This window comes from Cinclus cinclus, chromosome 7 (assembly GCF_963662255.1).
Source record: "Cinclus cinclus chromosome 7, bCinCin1.1, whole genome shotgun sequence".
Lineage (NCBI taxonomy): Eukaryota > Metazoa > Chordata > Aves > Passeriformes > Cinclidae > Cinclus > Cinclus cinclus.
In genome coordinates, this window is record NC_085052.1 from 7,012,707 (window position 1) to 7,033,646 (window position 20,940).

The 20,940-nt window shown below is 39.4% G+C and overlaps 1 protein-coding gene across 1 annotated transcript in view; it reads left to right on the forward strand.

Annotated features, from left to right (window-relative positions):
- The window catches only part of GFRA1 (GDNF family receptor alpha 1), a 136,678-nt gene extending 115,981 nt beyond the window's left edge, over positions 1 to 20,697 (forward strand). The window contains exons 10-11 of the mRNA XM_062496275.1: positions 19,805 to 19,861; positions 20,539 to 20,697. Of these exons, the coding sequence (XP_062352259.1) occupies positions 19,805 to 19,861; positions 20,539 to 20,697 (216 nt within the window). The remainder of the gene's footprint in view (positions 1 to 19,804; positions 19,862 to 20,538) is intronic.
- Positions 20,698 to 20,940: the final 243 nt, after the last annotated feature.

The window sequence follows — 20,940 nt, forward strand, 5'->3', positions numbered from 1 at the left end:
TAGTTAGATTTATACAAAATACTAAATTTAAGTATATTTGAATTGCTTGACATCTTGCAAAGGATCCTCAGCACCACATAAAAATAACATAAAATATTGTGAACAAAAAGGAAGATGAATCCCGACAGCATGTTCCTTATACAGGCAGATTTTATTAAGTACTTGCCAACCCTATTTTTCTTTTCTGGTAGCTTCACTCTAATGTTTTCTGTATAACTGACATATTATGTTAATCCTTCATTTTCAGTCTTAACTTGCATTCAGTATGCTAGTCAAAAAATGGTTCTGGTCTTCCAGTCTCATGTTCTACCCCCTCTGCCTGAGCCATCATGTTGGATTATTTAAAAAGGACAAAAGGATGAGTTTGGATGTGTACTCACACCATGTATTCTTCAAAAAAAAAGGCTGCCTTTGCATTTAGGAGAGATGGATAGAACTGAAGATGATAATGAAATGAACCTCAAGTGATAGACTAGACCAGTTGTTCCTGGGTCATGACAGAGATAAATAAAAAACGGAGACTTTCACTCTGGGTTTTCTGTAATATTTTAAAGGATGTTTTGCAAAAGACAAAAACTGTAGAAGTCAAGATGGTGAAGGACATTTAAGTAAATAAATGCGTCAAAGTATTGCTAGCTAGCTCTATACTTTATTTATTGTACTTTATACTTATTTATTATTATATTTATTATGTCTTGCTCTTGCTTTGGATGTTCAGCATTCAAAGAGAAATCAAAGTTTTTGTGCTTTTGAAGAATGTAGCAATGGACAGATATAATTGAGGTACATGGCCCTTTGGACTGAAGACAAGTCCAGTATGTAAATGTTGTGCTCTGGGCAGCAAAATTTAAAAAGTATGAGATAGAAATTGAAAATATCACACATTTTGTGAGGAACATGGGAAAAGAGAAATCTGGATACTTAAGTATGTCAATTCTTTGTTTGTGTGTAAGATTAGTGATTTTTTTATAGAATATGTGGGTCATAATGCAAGTTGCTCTTCCACAAATTCAGATAATAGTTGTGATTAAAAAAATATAATGGTGAATCCTAGGGCAAAAACAGGAGAGAGGGCTCACAGTACTCTAAGGAGAGCAGGACTTAAACATGACTCAGACTGAAAATGTCTCTGCTTTTGCCATGTAGGTCTGTCTGTGCAGATCCTCAGCACTGCGCAGGGAGCTGCTAATCTGGTGGTTTAAGTACCCTCTATAATTGCTTAATGTTGCTTCCCAGGTGCTAAATATCATTATTTGAAAGCATTATGTAGATATTTGGAGAGGGTTGAAAGTTCCAGTGCAGTGTTCTGAGGATCAGGACACAGCAGGTGTGGATCTCCATGGGCTGGTAATTGCGTGGTGGGTGAACTTAAGCAGGAAGCACGGGCAGTGTGTAGGTGAGGGAATGGCACAACTGCTGAGGTGGAGCACTGGGGTGGAGACAAAGCTTGTTTTATCCTCTGAACACCAACATTAACTCAGCCATACACACCTGGCACCCTCCTTCCCCCATCCCTTTGCACACAGCCTGTGAACTTTCCATGATAAACAGGCACTGATTTTTCAAATGCCCTGCTTGCCCCATGCCTTGATAAAGTCTTGCTTGGACCTAATCCTCTGCCCACTGCAACTACATACAAAGATACAGTCTGGGGCAAAAGATGGACAGCAGTATAAAACTCTCAATGCTGTGACAGAACCGGGAGAAAATAGGGAAAAAATGTACTCTATGAAAAGATTTAAATCTACCTCCTGTATTTCCAGGATTAGCTGACATAATGGGGTCAGCCTGCTGGTACAAGAGATTTAGAGAACACCTATTGGCAGCTTTTCTGCTAAAAAAGCAATGTCTTTCAATTGCTTTAGTGGCAATTCCCTTGTACCTGAAGAAGTCTTGAGTGCTTTGTGTATGCAGATTAAGATCTCATGGCCAGGGCTGACTTAAAGTGTCTTCTTTAATCTTACACTTCTAATTTGGGGAGCACTAAATGAAATTCCCTTTTGCCACAACAGATGCTGCTTTGTCCACTGATTTCATTGACACTAGTTTCAGTGAGGTTAATCCTGGTATTCTTCAGCACCATTCTGGAGTGGGTCCTCAAAAAGTGTGGACGTACATTTCCCTGAGACTGTAGTTCTTATTGCACGACTCTTGTGAGACCCAGAGGAGGTGGGGGGGACCATAATGGTTGGGGTTTTCAGTCTGTGTGGAAATCCTGGTGCTCTTAAGCAGGAAAGCAGCCCCAGCCCAGCTGCCTTGCTGTGCAAGCAGTGGATGCCAGTGCCACGGGCAGGTTTGCAGGGAATACACACACACACACACACACACACACACACGTACGTACGTACGTACGTATCCGTGGTCATGCAGGGGCCCCACTCAGAGCAAGACTGAGCTTTTCATCTTTGCCACAGAATTTCAGGACCACACGAGATAGGCTGTTTTCAAGTTTGTTGAAATCCTGCTGAAGTTAATGATGTGGTCCATACAGCTGATTAATTTCTAAGTACAGGGAGTGCTTTGCTTCTCTTTTGAACAGAGAGGAACAGTGTGAGGATGTAGCCAAGGATCAAACCCATAGCTCAGACACATCATATCACTGTCAGTGTTGCTATGAGACATCAGCCATCAGTAGCCAGGAAAAAATTGTTCTCATTTACCAGGCTTGGTTGAACTTCTGAGTTGAACATCAGGCCCCCTTACAAGATCAGTCATGATTTGTGGAGTGAAATACGGGCGAAAACTTTACAACAGGAAAGTCATCACATCTCTGTTGTTACCACCAGTGCTTAGCACTCAGTCTCTTTGGCATGGAGATCTGTCTGTTAGACTGGACCTTATATTTAATGATCAATATTCTGAATTTTAATGTTTGAAGTTGGGTGTAATAAACTCCTGTTCCTGAAAGGCAGTGACATGGTTTATGTTGCATATTAGAATTACAGTTTTAAATTGTGGTTTTTTGATTAGCATGCTTTTCATGAGACCAAAATATTGTGCATGTATACTGCTGAAGAGCATAATACCTCAGAATTATTTCATCAATGATAAAATATTTTATGGTTCATTTAAAAAAAAAGTTTTAATAGTCTGAGCATCTTTAGTGTATTATAATAATACAGCACTTTATAGCAGACTGTAAAACTCCAGACTACAGTTCTAGGAATTGTGCAATTTTGTTTTATAGTTTAATAATTGTTCAATTGAAAATGAGTATGAGGTTACTAAAAACCAATTTAATGACTTACAAAAATACAGCTTTATGAAAATGCACTACACACTTTTATAGAAAATTGAAATTTCTATGGACAGATTATAGTTTTTATCCTCAGAAAGAATTTTGTGAAGTATTGCTTCTGAAAGCAGATTTGCAATTGCAGTGTTCCCCTAACACATAGTTGTTTCTATGTTTCATGTGGATATCCTCTTATAAGAATACTACAGAAATACAAAGTGCTAGAATAAGCCAGAATCAGAAAATTGGATCACATCAGATAAGCCAAATCAAGCTATTCATAGCCCTTGTTATTACTTTATGTGGTTCTTCATCATATTGAAGGTATTCCTAATGTCAGCCAACTCTAGTTCTCAATCAAATACCTAGTCCATCATGTATTTCCCTTTTAAAACAGCTCACTATAGTCTGCAAAAAAACATCCATAAAATGGAGTACAGTATTATAAATTAATTTTAAGGCATAACTACTACCAATAAAAATTCTAGGTCATTGCATTGCGATGGTACCTGTTTAATCATATTGCCTTTGGAAACAGATTTCAGAATATATTGTGCCTTTATGGGACCTGACAAAGTGCTTTGTTTAGGACATATTGCTTGCTATTAGCAAATATTAGGTTTTAGTCATGGCTCTGCTCCCATCTGCACTTGCTGGAGTGAAAGAAGGTCTGGTTATGCCAGCAGGCTGACCCTGATACCAAGCCAGAGTAGGCAAAAGTGATTGTGCCACCAGATTTCTAATGGAACAGAAATCAGGAGTATAAGCCTTGAAATCTTGGAATACTTTTTTTTTTTTAAAAAAAAAACAGGAATAGCTTTCAAGGAGTCCTTATTATGCACCAAAATCCCATCATACTAGTTATTCCAGAAACTCTTAATGAAAAGTTACTCTTGGCGTTAAAAACCCTATTAATTTCTGTTAGCTTCAGTGCAGCTTACAGCCTCTTTTTTGTTCTGAAAACCACATAGTGTGTTTGACTGCTTCAGAAACAATAGATACTTTACTGTTATAAACTATGTTAATGCACTAGGTTATCCTCAAAAAAATATATCCACAGAGATTCATGAGGAAAACCAAAGTAAAAGACTGGTGCTATATCAGATAATGTTGTCAATAGAGAGATGTTTCTTGCTAAGATATGAAAATAGCTCAGCAATTGCCAGAGTAGATCAAAATTTAACAAATAAAATCTTTATCAGTTCTGCCATTTTTGCAAAGAGTTGTTCTTTCCTAGGTAAGCAGAAGATTTCACTAGACTTCTATAATTGAAAAATACTTTTAAACACTTTTATCGAAGTCGTATTGATGATTTTGCTTTGTTGTATGGTGGCTTAGGACAAATGACAGTGTGGAGGCTGAATAATTCTGGATAGGGGAGCATTTTAGTCACAGATACATAGAGTTTTATGAATTATCTGCCTTCTATATCTTGGAGGGGGATGGTGCAGAGGGGGTGAGAGTTTAGGGGAGCAGGGCAGCAATTTGTTGTACAACCTCATTCCCTGGAGGGGAAGGTTCACTGAGTGAGAGAGACCCTGGTGAGTTGTGCACAGTCCTGGTGCAGGGTCAAGGGGTTTGCCTTGTCTCTGCTTATGTTCCCTGAAATCCCCAGAGGTGGGAGAAATGTTCCTAGATCCTGGAGTGGGGTGTAGGGCTGCCTGCCCCAGAGTCTTTTCCCAAAAATGTTGTTGCCTGAGATTTCTGTGACTCCTTGTGTATATGAGTGTGTAGAGAAAAGCTCACAGATAGGAACTACAGTCCCATTGTGCTGTAACTTTCTCATTTACTGTCACCCTTGGTGGCTCTTGAAGTCTTGCAGACACTACTGGACACTCTCTTAATGATCAGCACGTTGTTTCTATAGATGAGCTATTTCCTGGAGCACAGCAAGCCTGTGCTCTTTTTTGGGACAAGTGGTTGATCAGATTTCATGGTCTTATGCTCACTGGCATATCTACACCTGAAACATCTGAGACCTCACTTCCAATTAGCCATTAGTCTTCATTAGATCCTTTTCCAGTCTTGTTTTTGTTCGGTTGTTTGGTTGGTTTGGTTTGTTGTTTTTCCTTTTTGTGTGTTTTCCATTTGTTGGTTTTCTTTTCTTTTTGTTTGGGTTGTTTTGTCCTTTCTTCTTGCAGATCCATTCTGTAATATTTGGACACTCAACTGACTCATAGACTTAATCTGCTGTGAAACTTATTTGTATTATTTTTCTGTATTTTTCTCTCATGATTGAATGGCTAAATGCAGATTCAGGGGAAAAAAATCCCACCAAAATCTGCACTAGACTGAGCTGGAAGGATGCTGAGTCTGTATGGTCCTGGAGTAGTCTCCATGCCATGGCTGGCTGGGCTGCCCTAGAGGGCACAGTGAAGGGCAGAGGGGTGTTGTGGCTGTACTGGGGTGCAGCTGAAATTGGAGTAAGTCTGCATTTTGATTTGGGTAAAATGTCGGAATTAACCCTGCTTCCTTATCCTTGATTAAGGAGGATACATTGCCTTCCTCTGCCAACAGCAAACCCAAGTACCTGAAGTATGTTTACACATACAAAGTCATTTGATTTTAAAGAGGCAATCACACGACCTAATCAAATTCTGCTTTTGTTTATACACTTGTAAAAATGGAATAACTCCACAGTTGTGTATATTGCAATTATCCTTAAGTGTACATTGTAATTATCCATTACCCCTTACATGTATGCACACCATTCTTTGATATTTCAGCGTAACCTAGAGACTTAAGAGTCTTAAAAAACAAACTACCCAGACTCTCAGTTGCCATGTGGCAGATATGATCAAAATCATTTCAGGAATAATAAAGAAGACTTTTAGGAATAGTTTATTCTGTGTTACCACCAGCAAATGAAATATAGAAAAGCCCAGTGGAAATTAGAATACAATAATAAGTAATCATTCTAACCCATACACTGCTGACGAGGCAGCATAGCTGCACAAATAGTACAGTGTTGAAGAGCTACAATTTGAAACCTTTCCCATAGCATTCATTAATTTTTCAAGTAATCAAACCAAGTCTGTAGGACAGAAAATGAAACACAATCTTTCAACCAAATTGGCTAATCTATACTCCTAATAAGAAAAAATAATGATAACAAAACAGCTGAAGAGAAATTTTTGTTTCTGCTTTATTCTGGGAATAAATCACACCCTTTATCTCCTACTTTTCATCCCCATGATTCCTAACCAGCTGTCTTACCTGAATAATAGATCTTTATGTTGCCTCAAACCATCTACTCTACAGCATTTTTCAATTTGCTATTGAGTTCCAGAACATGAGACACTGTCACCCATTTCAGTTCCTTGCCATCAAAATCAATAGGAGTTCAAAATGTTTATTTTAGTCAGTACTTTGGAGAAGAGCCTTGACTATTTCACACCAAATCCTGTTCCCAGTCAGTGAACTTGGCCTAATAATCCCACATCAGGTTAAGCCCTCCTGCACGTTTAGCTCTTTTTATGAGTCATGGGTAAACAGACCGATGTGCATAACACAGAATATCCTTCATAGGTTCACTCAGTGTGTTTCCTAAAGAATTATAGGATTATCCTCCCTCGTGTCTTTCTTAAAACAGAATTAGGTGTTCAGGCAGTAATTTATTAAATACTGCATTACATGTTGCTATAGTTTTCCAGATTGACATTTTCCAGAAGTCTCAAGAAACCTGATCCGAGGCAAGTTACACATTACCACACGACCCTAAACATTTGGATGTTCTGAATTCATCCTCAGATTTGAAATGTGTGCATTTGAATTTGTTATGTGCGTGGCAGGTAAGACCTGTACCAGGCAGGCTCTAAAAGGCTACCTGCAGCCCTAAGTACCTAATTTGTGCAGAGAGTTGGATAAATGGGCATATAAATCAAGATGAAAGCAAAGCAGTTACAAGAATCTCTGAAAACCATTCCTAAATTTCTGCCTGCACAAATGTGAAAAAATATTTGAAAAAAATATCTCTTTCTATGAAAAAGAACTGTTCTGATGAACATTGTTCATATGGTTTTTATAAAGGCTTACCTTCTGCAGGAAAAGTAATGCATTAACCTTTGCATGTGTCTTGACTGGTCTGTAATGATTTCTGTGTTGCAGTACTGTTCTGCACACCTCAGTCACATACACCCTGCATTTGTCTAGTCCTCAGGGTGAATGTAGGGGTCTGTGTCTGCAGGGATCTGGCTGTTTGTGTACAGTTTCAGAATCCAAATGCAAATTCAGTAGAAAATAATTGTCCCTTTTTTCATAGTGGTTTTGAACTTTGAGAAATTCTTGCAACTGTTTGCAGAATCCTGATCTCATCAAGAGTTCACCCAGCCCATGTTAATTTTGATTAAGATTTCCTGATTATTCCTAAGGACTCAGTTGCAGGTATATGCAGAGAAGAAATTCAGGTTGTTATAGGCACAACTAAACAGGTTTAGATAAAAAATACACTCTGTCTGTACCCAGGGAACATCTTAATGAGAATACTTAGGAATAATTAATTAGGCAGAGGCTTTTCACCTTCGGGCTGGTGGCTTGTGTTATATTTAGTATCAGTGCAGCTCTTTGGCAAGTGCCCTCAGCGAGAGAGAGAGCTCTGCTCTCTGGGATCTGAACTGGGTCCATGTCACAGGGACAGCCCCTAAAATGCCAGTTGTGCTGGCTTATGTCCCTGTGACAGGGGACTGGACTCTGGTGTTCCATGGACATTTAAAGAGAGCAACTGGCAAAGCTTCAGCTCCACATAATGTACACACCAGCAAGACACATCTGCTCATATGTGCTCTGCAAGTCCTCGTTCATCACCTGCTGCCCTTTGCTCTGTGCAGAGCCTGCTGGAGTGCAGTTCCATTCGTCTGTGCAGTGTCCCAGCTATGGGATGTCTGCAGTCACTGAGCGGGAGCAGCACAGTGACATCCCAAATCCTTCTGAGGATGCTGCTCTCAAGCACTAGAGAGGCTTAGCCTGTGTTGGCCACTGAACAAGGCATCTCTTGAGCCCATTTAATTTACTCCTGACTGGGACAGCCCAATGTGCAGTATCAGTATCAGTAATACACAGTAGGTACTGTCTGCATCACACCCATCCCTCATTTCCAGCAATGCTGTCATCCTTGTGACTTTCCACCCTCTGATCTTTAGGCAGGAGTAACACAAGAAGCCAGATTGCTGCTATGGTTGGCACACACACAGTTGTATTTTTATTTTTAATGCTTCCTCTCTAGATACTTGATGGCAATGTATTGACACTGAAACTTGCTATGAAGACAAAGGTGATGCTAGTGAGGGATTAGATGCATCTGAGTAGAGAGATTACAAAAAAACCACCCCTCACTTGGTCTGTTTTCTACTTGCTTCAGCTCAGTCCAGAACTATTAATAAAACCATTATACACTCAGGGAAATATTTGCTGCCAACCATCATGAATCAAGATTCTCTTCAGATAGCACTCCTAAGATGCTTTTCTTGGTGAAACTTTATAATCTCTCTCTTGAGTTCCACCAAAGGATGTTAAAATTTGGTAGCACAAGACACCTTCAAGATTTTTCTTGTAGGGTTTGCAGTAGATTTACAAAAACCTGAAGCTAGAGTAGAACTGTCCCTTTTCAACACAGCAGCTCGTCTCACAGAAAGGGAAGGACATAGGAAAACATCCCACATGCTTTGCAGCATTATAAACCTATACCCCATTAATTCCTCGGTGTCTGATGAAGTGCACTGCCTGAGGTGCAAATTAGTGCCACTTCTGTGCATTGAACCTGTCCTCTTAAGAGAAAAAGTGCTTCAGAACCACCTCCTCATTTCAAAACTACTACAGAATACAGTATTGACCTGAGCTAGATTAAACAAGCTTCCTTGGAATTTAAGTCTGTATGTCTCATTAATAATCCCCTGAACTATCCAGTCTACCACAAAATAATTCTTCAAAATGTAGGCAAACTAGTCACAACTAAGCTTCTAAAGCTACTTCCAGTTTAGTATGGAAACATTTCAAAATATACCCAGTGATGTTGATCTGCATTACTGACATTATTAGCATTCAACTGTTTTTATTTTCCAGCTTATTAAATGTAAACATGAATTTGAACCTTCTGTCCTTCTGTGAAGAACTTGTGGGATGAAACAAAGAAGAGTTATATCCCATGAAAGCAATTTTGCATAATCTGGTCATTATAGACACAGTTTTGTTCTAGTGGGATTATAACTGTTAAATATCTAAGTTTCACAGTACTTCTTTGTGTCTTAAGAAATTGTTTCAATGGTGGAAAAAAATCCTCCATACTTCTTGCTTCTCAAATTTCAGGCCATATATGCAGATGATATTAGGAAGTTGCTTTGGATTTCCAGTTGGTACTTCCTGGCAAGTGGAGAAATTCCTGCTGGTGTGGCGGGATCAGGGCAGTAAACATAAGGCACCTTTCAAACAATGTCATGATCCTGCAGAGATCTCTTACAAGAGTTTCTGTGCTTTTTTGAATAGCTTCATTAATTACAGCGTGGCTGTTTGTGAGAGCATCATTCCTGTGTAAATCAGGGATATGAGGAAGGCCACTCTGATACCATCCATTAAAGTATGGTCCACTGTAGGATAGCCCATTAAAGAGAATTACTGTCAGGATTTCACTGATAGTATTTCTGAGAAGGGGTGATTTTTCATTCCTTCACTCACTTCAGCAAGGCAAGAATGAATGTTGGATGCTACATCAAAGTCTCTCACAAGTATTGAGTTTTAAGATCCATTTTGCAGAGGCCTTTTAATAACATTTAGGAGCCTGACAGGACAAACCAAAGTCTAGGTTAACTAATGGAGATCTGTGGATGAGACCAATTGGCTTTTTTTTTTTTTCAGTCATGGCTTAAATCAGTTGAAAAATATTCTTGTCTTAGAAAATAAAATGCCAGTAATTCAAATTGCATGATAATAATTCACATTTTTTTAAATTAAAATGCCATCAGAATTTATTAAACAGGAATGCTAGTAGTGAATTTGGACACCTTTATAAAGATTTCTAAAGGCTTTTATTCTAATGAAAATAAAAATAGGTTATCATAGACATTGCTAGTAGCTATGCTTGAAGTTGTCTTGCATTTCATATTAGAAAAGATCCAAAGCATTAACTGTTTGGGTAAAAAACTTCACATTATGTGTGTGGTTCTAGCTGAATTCTTGAGGAATAGCTGCTTATCAAAGTCACAATACACCATAACCCGGTGTATTTTTTTTAAATACTCATCTTGTTAGATTTGATTCCACTATTTTAAAAAAAGTTTTCTTTATTCTAAATGGTATTGTCAGTGCTAGAAAGAATTGAGAAAAGTATTGCAGCAACTCCACTACAACTGCAGCCCTGCCAGTTCTGAGGATGCATCTGTGCACCTGTGAAATTCAGCTACAGGATTAGAGAAGGGAGTGAATGCTTTAATTTTTTATTTCAGTAGCACTTCTGGAGGGCAGATTGTGCCAAAAATGCAAAATTCACTAATTATCCAAATCACAGCTGTTCAACAGTGGATTATTTTAAAAGAAAAGAACTACCCTCTGAATCATGCCATGATTTAGTGGGACTTGGGTACATCACCACCAAACTGTGGAAATTAATAGGTTGAGCTTGAAATGTGCGAACTAAACAGAGGCAGGGAGGGCATGGCTGTGGGGTGGGTGCTCACCTAGCTGGTTTCTTTTACCTTTCTTTTACTTCACTGTTACATTATTGTAGCCTTTGCTTTTGCCTCTCTGTAATTGCAGAGTCAATTTTTACCTGAAGTGTTTTCACCTTGTTAAGGCTTTCTGTGTTTTGTTTTTTTTGTTTTTTTTTTTTTGTCTGTTCAACCATGCCAGTACTCACAATGCACACATGCATACACATATTGTTAATAGAAAGTCCTGAACATTTTTAGGCACTTAACAAAAAGCAGATGTTCATGGCCGTTCCCTTTTAAAATGTATGAGTTTCTGAGTGCAGTGCTCAGAAAAGCAGCAGTAATACCAGTTGCTCAAGGTTGGCGTGGCAGGGAGGGAAGCTGCCTGTGGTGCTGAGCACTCAGGGCCCTGTGCAGACTGGTGTTCAAGCAAGCTTGCCTGATCTTCCCTTCCAGCTGCAGAACCACAGAGCAGCACCCCTGGTCCTGCTGCCAGAGCGCTGACCTGGTTTGCTCCATCCCTTCCACCTCCCACAGCTCCGAACTGGAGTCTCATGAGGCCGAGTGATGTGCTGAGCATCCCTGCTGAGCTGGGATCTCATTCATCCCTCCTGCAGCTCTGCTCTTGGCTGTGGAGGCTCCCTCAGCAGAGTCCTGGCTGTCACTGTCCTGGGGTGTGACTGCAGTGGAGGAAACTCTCCAGCGAGCAGCAGGCACAGGGAGTTCTGCGTGTCCTGGAGTGTTGGTTCTGGGATACTTTTATCTTGTATTTACATATATACCTATACAAACAATAGCACAGGTCTGCCAGAGCAGCTGTTTCAAAGCCTTTATTCCATCATGGCCATCAGCCTCATTTTAAGAACCAAGCAAGGGAGATGGAAACAGCTTCAGCCGTTTACAACAGCAGACCAGTTGTTCTTAGTTACGTGGTCTTTTAAAAGTTTTTTAGCCAATAAGATAATATTAAAATCTGAGAAGTGTTTGCTCTAGCCAGTTAGTATACTTACATGTACCTCTTGGTTCTAACAATGTTTAATTGTAATGGTTTAAAACAATGGGTAAAGCTTAATTATTAAGCTTACATAATTCTACTCTTGCCTAACATATTTTCTAAGGCCTATATCTACACAAGAGGTAGCTCAATTATTTCCTGACCTTGCATCCCCAACTTTCTTGCATTTTTTCACTCTGAGATTTGCTTTCTGAGAGTCTTTTACCTTTTCTATTTCCCACACTGGAGCACCTGGGCAGCAGCCCCTGCCTGGGCACACCTGGGGGTGATACTGCCCTGGAGAAGCCCTGCAGCCCCATGGGTATGGTGCCTCTTTCCAAGGCTCATGAGCCCAGGGCAGGTCTGTGCTGTTCTGGCTGAGCTTCTGTGGTCCTGCAGTAGCTGTGGCTGACATCTGCTCGGGGCTGTTCCCACCACACTCCAGTGCACCAATGGTGTGGTGTTGTTTGCACCACTTAATTAGTGGCTTGTCTGAAGTTTATTCTCAGAGCCAGGATTAAAAAAAACACATGAAGGAAACAAATTCTCTCATGTTTCCGCTTGGTTGTTTATTAAATCTTATCTTAAGTACATAAAGTTCAGCAACACTCCTAGCTACCAGCTGAACGTGAGAAAAATGGAGGTGAATCCAGCTAGTTACAAGGTATTTTAAAGCAAAACAGTCCAATAGAGAATTAATACCTATATTATTTATACTTTTGACCCAATAACCAAACTCCTTTGACCCACAGTGCAGCACTAACTGTCCAACCACAAACTACTGCTTGAAAGCATGAAGAAGATCACCGAAAGGAGACACCACCCCAAATCCTCCATCTTATCCCATACTTATTACTATATTCTAAAACCCTCAAATTCAAAACCCTTCACCATGTGAAATCACACACTTCTATTTAACTACATACCCAGGACTTTAACTCCCTCACTCAAATTTGGAAGCCTTCTCCAAGGTCTCAGGTCTAAAGCAGTGTTATCCAGGGGGTCAGTGCCAGAAAGCACAGAAAGCTCAAAAACCCCAGCTTTCTGGGATCCAACACACCACAGCCCAGCCTGATCCAGGAGGCAGCACCTCTACCTGCTGCCAAGCTGAACGACTTTGTTCATGTATTCAGACTTGTGAGCCCACACACTGCAGCACAGAGAAATGCTCTGGGATCTCCAGTGCTTCAGTTACTTACCATTCCTCAACATTAAAAGCTGAGTATGTCTTTTAACTGGGAGTGCAATGGCTTTGTGTTCCTGCTGTTTTTCTTCAGGTGCTGTTCAGTGTGTAGCAGACACATGCTACGTGTAACTGCTGTCCATGGCACTGGGTTGATGCCTGTGGTGACTCACTGGGGAAATGCATTTTAATAATAAAATCCAAAGCAACTCGACTTTGGGTTACATGGACGTTTAGTTTTATAACTAGAGAAAAAACACAAAACAACCTAGGCAGCCCAAGATGTTGAGATATTAACCTAATAAAACTTACTCAGTCTCTGCTTTTTAGTATTCTGTTTCCTCCTCTGCCCTTCTTAACACAAAAATATTTGCTTGTGGCAAATCCATAAAAAGACCATATTAGGAGAATTGCATAATATCCCCTAAAAATAGGCAGGAAGAATCTGGGACTATAGAAATTCATTTTACTCAGCTAAATGAATGACTGAACATGAAAACAAAATTGTTAGCAAGTTACTGTACTGCCATGAAAGGTAAGTCAGCTCAGTTGTCTTGGCTGGGTGTCATATTTTGTGCTGTGCTCACTGGGAAACTAATTGCTTGAAATAAATATTTGAAGATCTCTGTGTCTGGTCCTTGTAAGCTGTTTGATCAGTTTGGTGTTTCTCATAGGATCTGTTTTTTATAAAACCTTTAAGATGGCTGTTAGGCAATTTTTGTGCCATGTTATCCCAGCCATATAAGTGCAGTGAGAGATGGAGCTTAATGAGGTCTCATGTTAATTAACATAAGGATCTGGGAATGGTCCAGCAATAATTAATATAATATAGGTCATCTTTCCTTCCTTCCACGCTCTGTTCAGATTATTTTGGGAGGATTATTTTCAATTCTTATCCCTTCAATCAAATATTCTAACGATTTGCAAATCAAAGGGAGTTTTCCCTCTATCCATGTCAGACTTTGTCAGCTCCTCTGCCCATTTCTTAGATTTCTGAAGTGGTGTCTTCTGCTATGTGTGTTTCCATCTGCATCTATCAGTAGCCCCAAGTGTCTACGGTGCCTGTTAGACCAGAGCTGATTTGATTCATTTTTCCCCTGCAGTCTGGGAAGGAGATGCTGTTCCCAGCCCACCTGGCCCCATCCAGAAGGATTGGGCAGTGCTCCCTCCTTGGTGACTGCAGAGCTGGAAATCTGGCTTTAGCACAACAGTGACCTGCCTTTGTTCCAGCCCCTTTTCCAGAGGATTCCTATAGACCTTCTCTTTCCTGCCCAGAAAACAACCTTGCTTTAAGGTTGCTCTCTGTTTCTTGTTTCTCATGTTTTAGTCCTCAAATCCAGCAAGAATTTATTAATGTTGAGGGATAAGGGGAATGCTGTAAAAAACCCCTCAGTGTGTGTTTTCCCAGTGCATATTTGGGCACCGTGGGATGCTTGGCTTGCTTTATTTAATGTGTCTCAGCTGAAAAACTTGTAATTTGCTTTTTTCTGTTCTGGTTGTTATCTGTGTAGCTCTGGAGCACAGTGCCAGTAATGTCTTCATGATTCTTGTTTCTAGAAGATACTTTCTTCTCTCCTGGAAGTGTCATGACAGAACTGTAGTGCTTTGATGCAGAACAACAACTGATAATTTCATGCCCTGATCTTGTATCTTGAGGGTTGATTCAGCATAGAGGGATTAAGAAAAACCAAACCAAAAAAACAACAAAAAAGCAGAGAAAAGATCTGGCTGTTTTGTTCTAGGACAGTGCAGAGCTGATTGTTTTTAGAGCTTAAATAGCTCTGCACTCTGGCTGGATGGTATGGGTTTCAGAATTACCCCATGCTGAATTAGATCCTTATTTCAGTGGCCTGTGTCTCTGACCCATACTTTTCTTATCTTCCCTGTTGAAAGTAATTATACTCCAGTGCAGCATAGTACTCCTGTGCTAATAAGAAAATAGTATTGTCAGTTGTGATAGATGCACCATCCACTTAGTGAGCACAGAAGAGTTAAACTGATTGCATTTTTTCAATCTGTATATTTCTCTGCTTATTGTTTGTGTCCTGCTGTTGGGGAAAGCAGGTTAGTTGCATAGTAAATCTCTCTAATCAACACAGGAGAAGAACAAAAAAGAACAAACACCCTCATTTGTTGTGGTCATTTGAGGGATGCATTCTGGGAGATTTGTCCCTCTTCTTCAGAAAGGCTGGTTAATATGGGCATAACTAACTAGGATGTCAGGAGAGGACAAGGGCTCACTCATTAAAATCAGCTGTACAAACAGCCTACCTAGCAGATACCTGTCCTAAGGACGCTTCTGTTGCCTCTCTCTGTCCAAGCAGTATGTTCCATAAAGCTCATAAAGCCCAAAGTGTGTAGCTAAAGAAAGGGGCTGGGTTCTGAATTTAGGTGCTCACTCTGTGCCTGTTTGCATTCAGATCCAATGCATTCAGTTCCCTTTGCATCCTTCTCCTTCCCTTCCCTCCCTCTCATTACAGCTCACCTTCCTTTGGAGACATCCCTAGTCAGAACTTTCCCTTGCTTTGAGTAACATAAATTGATGCTGTACTGAACATATAAAAATACTGCTGGGTGAAAAGCCATAGGTGTGTGTTCTGACTCCTGGTGAGACACTGCTGCAGAGTTTAATGCCTTTATTAACCATGCAGTGCTGGGATTTGCAAAAGCTGGGTGCATAACTGCAAGATTGCATTTCTGGGCATAAATTCAGAGTTGTAGTGTCTGCAGAGGATGGATCCAAAGGCATTTGGGGAATGGAAAGCAGGGAGTTATTTTAGGAGGATATTACGATAACTATTTGGTGCAGGGCAAGAGAAGACTAATTAGGGACATGCAGTTTAACTCATCTAGGATGCATTGGGATCAGAAGGAAACATGGAGGTCCACAGAGTCTTCTGAAGGAGAAACATCTCTATAAGCAATATTTCTGTTCAGAAAACCACTCTCTTGTGTGATTTAATTCTCTTTCTAGGAAAGAACGAAGTAAAATTTTGCTTCTGAGAATGAGATTTTTTTTTTTTTTTCTGAACATGCTGTTGGTTGTTCTACCAGCCCCTGACCAAGTCCAATATTTAATTCTGGTATTGAAAGCTAAGGGTTTTGAGACCAAAGCAAGGCTTGTATATGACTAACAGACATGATACTGAAGCTCATCATGAAGTGCTTAAATACAATTACATCTAAATATCATCTGTTGCTTGTACTGCTACAGTGAGAAGATTCTTTGGGAAAGGAGGTATTCATTTTTAGAAAATATAAAAGCTTAAGTGAGGTCAAATCTGTTGGCTGTATGGACATAGCTTTGTCAGAGTAGCTCACATTAATGTATTACAGTTCCCTGCAAAGCTGGAGTAAGTGTCAGCCCATCTTATGTAACTTTGTTTTAAAGACTGAGAGACGTCACAGCTCAGTGTGTCATTAAGTAAGTCATTAGCAAATCCTATTTTTCCTCAGTAGAAAAGAACTCATACATCTTTGTTAGGCACTTATTTTAAGATGATTTTACTTCACTGTTTTTTTTTTTTTTATTAGCTCAGCCCTGCTTTTTTTTTTTTTTTTTAATTTAATGAGGGAATCCCCATAGATCTTTTCATCACCAGATAAACAGCTTTATATTAAAATTTTAAAAGAATACAAATTTGAATACAGGCAACTTAGCCATTTATGTGTGCTCTTTTACTCCTGTGGAGTCAGGTACTTCTAGAACACATGAAAACACCATGCCTGCTTTGTAGGCAAGCTGGATACCTGAGATGGGATTGGCAGTGAATCTTTAGCATCTTGCATAATGAACAACTCTCAATTCCCAAATTAACTGATGGTGCATTTATTCCAGAATTGTCTGCAGCTGTACGTGATGGACATTCAATTTTCTTGTTTAATTTTTTAGGATAATGGAAGATGTTAAAAAGTAAATATCTAACGGCAGAGGGTATCTTTAACTCAAATGCATGTCTCCCATGTCCATTGCATGTCTAATTGTCTAATGCATGTCTGTTTCCACAAGAGCTATTATGATTACCTCCAAACCCTCATTTTTTTAATTTTTTTTTTTAATCTCTGATGAGGTGTTCACTCACTGTAGCACAAACAAAGAGTTCTGCTGGGTGTAGAGCTTTTCCTGTCCAAAACAGGGCAGGAAGAATTTTTTGCTTCAGTTGTAAGTAAAGGACATTCACTAAAGCACTCTCTTCAACATGTATGGGGTTTTTATCCCATTATTTGTGATTTAGTGATGCACTGTTGCATTCCAGTAGTGCAGCCCATGCCAGTATTTCCATTATAACCCATTCTCACAGGTTTATAACTCAACACTAAAAATGTACTCCTCCAATTTGAAACTTGGCATATAATGTCTCATCTCATCCTCAAAATGACATTTTTCTTCTTTCCCTTTACCTTCCTCCCAATAAAAGCTTGCATTTTTGTTGCATTTTTTAAATAGAAGATACAGTCCTTTCTGTTTTGAGACAGGAAAAACCTGACTGATTATTAAAATTGCTTTTCAGTGTTATAAGAGAGGAGGATATAAGAGAGGATGCACATGAGTAAGTGTTGTTGGTGTTACAATGTCTACAATAAGTGTATGGACACAGAGAAGTATCACTTTCCAAACGAAAACCAGAAAATGTTTATCAAAATTGTTGAAAAGGGCCTTTTTATGGTGATTTTTTTTTTCTAGCTGTTGATTTTACCCTTAAAATAAGGTGTTCTCAAAGGTAAATGTGTTTCAGCTGCTTCACTCTATTGTTTTCAGGCTGAATGAAGTAAAGGAAGACTTCATATAGCAAAATAATGATGTTTTTTCTCTTTACTCATTTGATAAGCACAGTACAAAAGGCATATAAATTCTGACTTTGGTGTTGAGACCAACTACCAGGTGTAGACCTGTAGTTATCACAGTGCTATCAATCCACTTGACTGATGAAGGTGTAAGCAGCAAAGCAGTGTTTCAAATAAACAAACACTTGTGGGAATAGGAAAGTTAGCAATAAGTGACAAACTAAGAAATACGAGGCATGTATGGTCCTTGCAGCCTACACTGTCAGGATCTGAACCTCTGATCCAGAGGCTTTATCTGCAGCCTCACATTCCAGTTCAAGGTAGTAGGGGTGTTATGGACGTAAGAAAACCAGGATTTAAGTCTAGTTTCTCCTTTACCTGTCTCCTTGGAGCCAGCCATTTAGGATTTGAAAGCTCCCCAGTTGCCTTTGAAAGACATTTCCTATCCACTGCAAGCACAGCATGAAGGATTCACTGTGATGCTTCTTTTTGTTGTAAATTTACTTCTAGGCATTTATTTTTCCATTTAGGCAGTTAAATTTATGCTTGCCATAACCACTTTAATGGTACTAATTAGTAGAAAGGATATGTAAGAAGGAATTTTTACAGAGGGTGTTTATTAATAAATTGAGCTATTATTTTGTCATATATATGAAAACTATCACTATATATTCAGTGTGTATCCTTACTATACCTGTCTTTCTCTTAAACTCCAGCTGTTTCACTTTTTCAGTTGTCTGTAATATGTTCATGTGTCATCAAAAGCAGAGAATATTTTTTTCCTAATAAGAAGTTCAGTTCCTTCATTTGAATTCTAAAATCAGTAATTAGGTCAAGGATAATTTTGTATCCGTTGGCAGAACCAGTGGCTCTCAGATATGAAATAAAATAGCTGTATGTGGAACTGAATTTTTGAGGGCATAAAATCAGACTGCTCAGCACTTTCTCACATCAGCTTTAGTCCTGGCCATCACTGCCTAAACCAGCGAGATTCTGCAATGTAAAATGAATGCAGCACTCTGAGATTCAGATCTTCGTGTTTGGCAGGAAATAAGTTGCAGGTCCAACAAAACTTCCAGGTGGAAGCACCAGCTGTGCCCAGTGCAGTCAGTAGTTTTGGAAACCCAAGTCTTCTCTTACAAGAACTGATTTACTTTAGCGCAGTTACCTCCTATAAAAGGGTGCTTGGTTTGTTTCTGGAATATACAAAGAAAGAAGTGATACTGAGAATCACTGAAGTGCTCAAGTCAGCCATAGCACTGCTTAATGAGAGCACCTTCCACACCATGGGGATTAGTGCTGCTCTTGTGGAAAAGCAGAAAACACCCAGCCCAGACTTGTTCACTTGAGAAATGGGAATATTAAACACCTCCTGCTGCTGGACAGAGCGCAGGCTGCTGCTTCCATTTTGGACCATGTCACCTGAAATGCTTCTTGCTTGAGTCTGTGTTCTTTTGTGCAGCTTTGTAGAAGAGATTCTCAGGCAGCAATGAAATGTATTCAAATAATATTAATATTTTTGTCATAAGAGTTGGGAAAATCGCAAGAATCATTAAGTGTAAAATATTCCTGTGTTGTATATTTTCCTGAAACTGAGTTATATCATCGATTATTTGTTAATATGCAGTGGTATTAGAGTAATTATTAACTGTCATATTTCATTTTGTCTCATGAACATCGAGCACCATTTTTAAGGGGCCATAGAAGATAACATGTTCTCTGCAGCTGATGGCACTCATCATTGTAATTACTAAGTACCCTTAGTTGACTGTTTGAAATTTTGCTGTAAATTCAAATGAGAATGTGAATGTTATTGGAAAACATGCAGGTACATTTGGAGTTTATTTGCTAATCATGTGCAAATCGCTGTCAAATTATAGGATTGTGACAACCGATGCAAATTTATCTAAGTGCTTTGTGCTGCTGGAAGTATAAATTGCACAGGGAATAAAATTTGTATTTGTTCATAGGCACAGAAGAAGCGAAAATCCAATGAATCTGCAGATACAGAGCTCTGTCTTAATGAGGTAAGTGTGGATCTTGGATATCTCACAGCACAGGTGCCTCACCATAAGAAAAGACATTCCGAGTCTGTCAAGATTATCATGGGCTACCTCACTCATGTCCTGGCAGTTTTGTTATGTTTGGATTTAGAAGTTCAGAGTTGGGCTAGAAGCGTCCTCTGGTGACTTTATTATTTCAGTAGCTGTATGGGACATGTTTAGGCAGATCCCGTAGCAAACACCATTGCACCTTGCAAGGATAATCTGCACCTATAGATTAAATTTTATTTATTGTTATCCAGAAATAACTTGTCAAACAAACTTGTTCTGTTGACTGCCCAGAAGATGCCGTTTCTCTAGGGTCCTGCTTTTGCTGTTGTAAAATTAAACTGGCATAAATATATGATAAACACAGATTCCCAAAAAAATGCCATACTTTTACACATGGAAGCATTGCTGAAGTATGAATTTTTTTATAGTCTTCTCTTTTCTGAAGTGTGCAGTAATGTTGTTAATTAACTTCAAAATATTGTGGCATCTGTCGTAATGCCCTTTTTATCATTCAATTTATGAGACTGATGTATAAGTATGAACAGAGGGCGGGACACGGACCAAAAAAAGATGAATTTCATGATGTAGACTTGAATGCTTTGCAATGAAAATATCGTGCTGGTGACCGAGGAAGGTGTTGTGTCTTGCAGAACGCTCTCGGGAAGGACAACACAGCGGGAGTCTCCACCAGTCACATATCCGCGGAGAATTCCCTGGCTCATCCCACCAGCTTCTATCTAAGCACACAGCTCACCCTGATGGCACTTGCACTCTCACTCACTTTGTCCCTGAGCTCATCAGTCTTGTAGCCGCATTACAAAAGGACGTGTTAAAAAAAAAAAAAAAAAAAAAAAAAAAGGTCCAAAAAAAAAAATCTGTTTGCTGTCCTCTGTTGTTTATCTGAAATTCCAGGTCTGGGAGCTAAGATGAGGCACTCCTGCTAGAACAGTCTCAGTCAGCTGGAATTTAATTTTTCTTTTCTCTCTCTTAAAAAAAGCTTCTTGTGATATTTAGAGGCTTTGTGAAATACTTGGTGCAGTGCTACATTCCAA